This window comes from Protopterus annectens, chromosome 15.part0, assembly GCF_019279795.1.
Source record: "Protopterus annectens isolate FY-2018-M chromosome 15.part0, PAN1.0, whole genome shotgun sequence".
In the NCBI taxonomy this organism is placed as follows: Eukaryota; Metazoa; Chordata; order Ceratodontiformes; family Protopteridae; genus Protopterus; species Protopterus annectens.
In genome coordinates, this window is record NC_056749.1 from 611,288,018 (window position 1) to 611,294,017 (window position 6,000).

The following is a 6,000-nucleotide window of genomic DNA, read 5'->3' on the forward strand; positions in this document are numbered from 1 at the left end:
AAGGTCAGACAAGAGAAGCCAAAAATGATACTGATTGCCCCAGACTGGCCACGCCAACACTGGTACCCAATCCTAAGGAACTTGAATCAATGCCCAGCATGGACATTGCCTCAAATTCCTCACTTACTGACCCAACAAAACAATCAGATCCTGCACAGCCAACTCAGGACCTTAAATCTGGCAGCATGGCGGATAATGTAGTTTTTCAAAACACACCTCTCTCTAAAGCGGTGATGGATGTTATCTTGGAGGCCAGGAGGCCCAGTACCAGAAAATCTTATGCAGAAAAATGGAAGACATTCTGTGCTTGGAACCAGGCACAAGGAATTGACATAATTGTTCCAAATATCCCTCAGATTTTGCAATACTTGACTGAGATGCTGGACAAAGGCCTATCCTTTTCATCAATTAAGATTCATGCCTCTACCATTTCAGCTCATTACAATACAGAGCCACCTATTTTTTCTCATCCTTTATTAAGGCAATACCTCAGAGGACCAAAAACTTACAGCCTCCAAGGAGATCACCAATACCTGCATGGGACCTCAATTATGTCTTGGAAAAACTCACTCTGCCTCCTTTTGAGCCAGCTGCTACAGCTGATATAAAATTTTTATCATGGAAAACAGCTCTGCTCCTAGCAATAACCTCTGCAAGACGAGTCTCAGAGCTACAGGCACTCATGGCTGTGGCACCTTTTATCATTTTCCATCCAGATAGGGTTTCTCTAAGGACAAACCCTACATTTATGCCTAAGGTAGTGTCCAGTGTGGCCCTCAACCAAACTATTCATTTGCCTACCTTTTATCCAAACCCACATAATAAGGGTGAGAAACTTCTACATTCTTTGGACATACACAGACAACTGTGCTTCTACTTGGACAGAACCAAAGCTTTCAGAAAGACTGAGCAATTACTAGTAGCATATGTTGCAGGATCACAAGGAAAGACTATCTCAAAGAAGACTATTTCAAAGTGGATAGGTCATTGCATTCATTTATGCTATTCTCAACATGCCAAATCAGTGCCTAAGGGTATTAGGTCACATTCAACCAGAGCAGCAGCCACTTCAGCAGCCTTCCTCAGAGGAGTTCCAACCAAAGACATTTTAGAAGCTGCAACCTGGAGTTCAGTGCACAATTTTACAAAGCACTACCATTTAACACTCTACTCCAAATCCAGGGCAGACTTTGCCACTGCAGTCCTGCAAGGGCCTCATAGCCACTCCTGATTCTATTTAGTACCAGCCTCCCAACCTTAGCTTTGGAATTCAACCCAATTGTAATGACTGCAACAGTGAAACACGATGAACATAGTACAGTTGTGTACCTACCATAAATGTAGATGTTCGAGTGTATTCACTGTTGCAGTCCAGAGTACCCACCCACCATCCCCCTTATCTTTGCTGAACCTATTCTGTACTACTCTATTCTATACAACCTATGTGGTGTATTTGCCTGTAGATGAAGGAAACATGTTACTTGGTGCATTCATGCTTTATTGACATATTTTTAGCCTACCCTTTTGGGGGCACCTAACATCTGGGGCAAGAAAAACTGAAGAAAATGGCGTCTGCTGCATCTTTTATACCCCTGGCGCACTGACGTAAGGGAGGAGACGACAGCAACCGACGCCAGACCTAGACTTTGGAATTCAGGCTGACTGCGGGTAGCCTGCCAGCAGGATAACCCTATTGTAATGACTGCAACAGTGAATACACTTGAACATCTACATTTATGGTAGGTACACAGCTGTACTTTCCCTGGCTTACGCCACCCAAGAAAGTTATTTTCCTGTGCCGAGCAGAGCCACACAAATGATCCCCGGGGTGTAGTTCCTATTTCCCATCCACTTATCAAGATTTTTCTTGAAGAGTGCTAATGAGGAACTTTGCTTGACATAGATGGGTAGCTTGTTCTAGAGTATGGGAAGTCTCTGGGACAGGAATCTATCCCTCCAGCATGTCCTATTTATTGTGGTGGCAAGGTTTAGGTCCCTAGAGCATGTAGCTCGGAGGGATTGGGATTTCTTTAGGTGTAGTATGTCCAACAGCTCTGGGTTTGAAATAGCTTTATATGTTAGGCAGAGATCACCCCGAAGTAGGTGATATGCTACAGAGTAAAGCTGGAGTTTTTTGAGACGGTCAGTGTAGGGTATCTGTTTGAGGCCAGTAATCCTCTTTGTGAGGTACTTCTGTGGCTTTCCAGCTGCTGCAGATGTCTTGTGAGGTACATTCCAAAAGGGGCATTGTGCTCTATAATGGGTCTAATGAGTGTCGAGTAGAGGGGAACAATGACCTATTTTTTTGTAGATGAGCACTGGTGTCTGAGGAACCTATGGGAACAGCAGAAACATTCTGTAAAGTTTTAATAGTTCTATCCTGTTACAGGAAAAAGATGCCATGATAGATGAAACAAATCTAGACCAGAAAAGTACGCCATTCAGGCAAACCACTCTCACCATGGATGCCTTAGATCAAGTTTGAGGAGTTGATACCCTAGGAATTTAGAGTTCAAGGAAATTGCATGGCAAAGGAGAGCAAGATCCACATTAATTTGAGAGAGAGAGAGAGATGCTTGCAGTTCAGCATGCACTTCAAGTAAGCAGAGTAGATTGGAGACTGGTAACCTTGAAAGTGGACACAAGACAGTGCCACAGTCAATGTGGTACATCAGCAAGTAGGGGGTCTTACTCTTATTTGTGCAGGCTGAAAGCAGAGACTTGGAAGCTGTTTCTGAAATTTACTGTCCTGCTGACAACTGCCTGCGTTCTGTCAGGTGACAGTTCCACTGTAGACCAGTTGAGCAAGATTTCAGCACACCTGTACAAATTAATGCTCCACACAAATGTATTTCTGTTATTGGTGAATAAATGAGGTATGCTGCAACATACACCTATTTCCTTCTCCCAGCAGCAACCAAATGAACAAATGGCACTCTGGAATATTTCACAGTAAACCTTGTGCAAGGGATGCATTCTCTAAAAATTGAAGAGAACTGTGTTTGTATACTTTTCTTTCCCTTCCCTTACTCCCTAGGGTAATCCAGAAAACAAGGGAGAAAAGGCCAGAAATTATACTGATTGGCTTCTTTCTGGCCAAGGGAGCATTTTTTTCCTACCTCAGTAGAAAGAAACATACACTATTTCTTCAGCAAGTAGACCTTTTAATGTAGAAAGGGGGTCCCTCATTCAACCCAGTCTGTCCATTGTGAGCCTAACAGCTTACATGATATGACTCTTCATCCCTTTGGGCACCTATAGTCCAGAGACGTGCTTAACATTATAGGGGGCTTCCAAATGGTTGCACACTAAGTAATAGCCTAATTTCAGCTTTCCCAGTGTGAAAACAGAAAGTCAGAAAAGAGAGCTAGAGAATTTGTCTTTTTGGGTAAATTGCAGTAACTGGCTTGCAATTGCACTGCCTGGATGTCAGCAAAAAACAAATGCAGAGACCCTAAAAGAAAGTTAATCACAAGTATAAAACTAAATGCAGTGTTTCAAAACACTATTACCGTGAACTTAGAAACAAAGCCAAGAAACAAATTAAGTAAGACAAAATAAACTACTACACTGATATTCACACCAAATACCAAAATAACCCACAAAAATTCTGGTCAGCAATAAAGAACATATTCCAACCATGAAAAACTAGCACCAGCCAACCTACTACTGCTAATAATGGCAAGAATATTGCTACCCAATTCAATAAAATTACCAGAACCAGAAATACTACTGCGGCAGAAACTGCAGGAGACAATAGATTAACAGGGTGGAGATCATTGTGTAACAATAAGCCACAGCAGGGAGTGGATAATTCACATGATGCTTGGTTCTAGTTTGGTCACAAGTGCTACGATGTTATGACCAAGCAGTGCTCAGCACCTTGTGAAAACTATGATTTATCGTGCCTCAGGAGTGGTATGCTGCTTAAGTACTTTTAATTCAACAAAGCAATCGGTGAATTTGTAAAGTACAGAGATGGCTAATGTGATAGGATGCTCTCATTTCTTTACAAACTCTATATTTTATTACATAACTGTGTCAATTTGTTATCCGTAAAGTTAGTAAAAACCACAGGAGACCACTACAATACTTGCATTACCTCTTGCATGTAATTACATGATGATATGCAATGTGTATTACAAGCTGTCTTTTAGTACTTTCAGGTTCCTGCTTTTCTTGAACCCAGACTAAACTGTTGCATTTTCTTTAGGTGTACAAGGGATCAGGAACATCATTTTCATTTACAAATTTTCAATCAAACTGCGAGTATCGATTCAAAGTCTGTGCATGTCGGCGATATGAAGATTCTACTGGAGTACAGGAAATGTGTGGTCCTTATAGCCCCAGTGCAGTATTTTTATCTCAAAAACAAGAACTGCTATTGCAGAATACAGACACAGTAACAGAACTCTGGAAGATTGAGGAAAAATCCTTATCTGATGAGCAGTTTGCTTTTTTGCTCTTAGTTGGGTTTGCAACAGTGGCAGTAATGTTTGCCATAATTATGCAGCACTTTGTGATAAAGTAGACCATTTAAAACTTGTTTTTTTTTTTGTTTGAAAATACAATGCTGTTATCTGCTGGTTACCTTCAAGGCCATTTGGTGGAAAAAAAATGAGTGTTCATCTTTGCTGCTGAGTGTTCAGAAGATGAGGCATGCAATTTACCAAGTGGTGATTTTTTTTCCCCTTCACATAAATGGTACTTGACAAGGGCCTTGTCTGTTCAGTGAGCTGGAGCCAGAATGCAACACTGCAATTGAAGATTGGGTTGGTCACCCATTTAGGAAGATGACAGTAACAAATCTTTGCAAAAGTGCTGCTCAGCAGTTATGTAAAGCAAATTTAGGCAGATCAGATCTGTTGGAAAGCACTGTGATTCAATGGAGTAAGAAGGAAACAGAGTTGAAAGAAGAGTGAGAATTTAACAGTACCATTTTGTGTGAGCCTGAGAATACTTACACAGAATAAAGTAGTCAAGTAATGTTGGCCTTCACATGTAGGACTGAAGTTTATTAATTATACTATTTAAGACTGCTGCACAGAGAATGTAAACAGTTTGTGGCCAAAGTGTAAACCAACGGCTAACGAGTGTCAGAAATGTGTATGTCAGTTCTTAGCCCAGTCCAGTGAGAAAACTGAAAGATCATTGTTTCACAAGGACTTCCTACACTGCTCCTAGACATCATTTCAGAATGCCTTTTTTATGGCAACAGCTTTGACTCCCCAGTCTATCGTCCAGTCTCCTTTAAAGATTGTTGGATACGAGTGCTTTTGTTCTTCCATTGGAAATTATAGTGCACTTTGTAAAAAGTACAAATTTTAAGAAGTGTCGTTAGGAGTAAAAGGGTGCATTTATTATAAATGGTTCAGTACTTGCTCAAACTGAGCAAATTAATATTTTATATATATATATATATATATGTATATATGTATATATATATATATATATATATATATATGTGTGTGTGTGTGTGTGTGTGTATATATATCTATATATATATATATATATATATATATATATATATATAATCAAAATTTATTTTCTCATTTTCCTATAATGTGTCGATCCGTTAATATGAGGATGTGCAGCAGGAAATGAGTAATCTGTTTGTTAGATAAAACAAACATCATTTTGGAATACATAATTCTCCATAATTGCATATGATTCTTTTATCACATTCCATTTGTTTGTATACACAGATTATAAGTTTGTTACAATTGTATTTTATTAAGAACTGCTATCTAGTGCATCGTACGGACAGCTGAATTAAAAGGTTAGCCATTTTTTTTGTGTTTTAAACTTGTATTACAACATATCAGTTTGCTTATCCTGTTGACAGGAGGCACTACATGGCACTATGCAAGAAATAACACCTACAAGTATTGGATCATATTTGGAAGTACTGGCCTTCTCATACCCAGTGATAAAATGAGGCCACAGTACTTAAGGTGGAGGGTGTTCTCAGAAACTTCAGCCTTTCCAGTACTGCCTACC

General features: G+C 39.8%; 1 protein-coding gene across 1 annotated transcript in view; it reads left to right on the plus strand.

Moving 5' to 3' along the window:
* Positions 1-5,399, plus strand: part of LOC122789953 (fibronectin type-III domain-containing protein 3A-like) — a 1,322,139-nt gene extending 1,316,740 nt beyond the window's left edge. Inside the window, exon 26 of the mRNA XM_044057452.1 lies at positions 4,214-5,399. Within this exon, the coding sequence (XP_043913387.1) occupies positions 4,214-4,531 (318 nt within the window). The 3' untranslated portion in view covers positions 4,532-5,399. The remainder of the gene's footprint in view (positions 1-4,213) is intronic.
* The last annotated feature ends 601 nt before the right edge of the window (positions 5,400-6,000 follow it).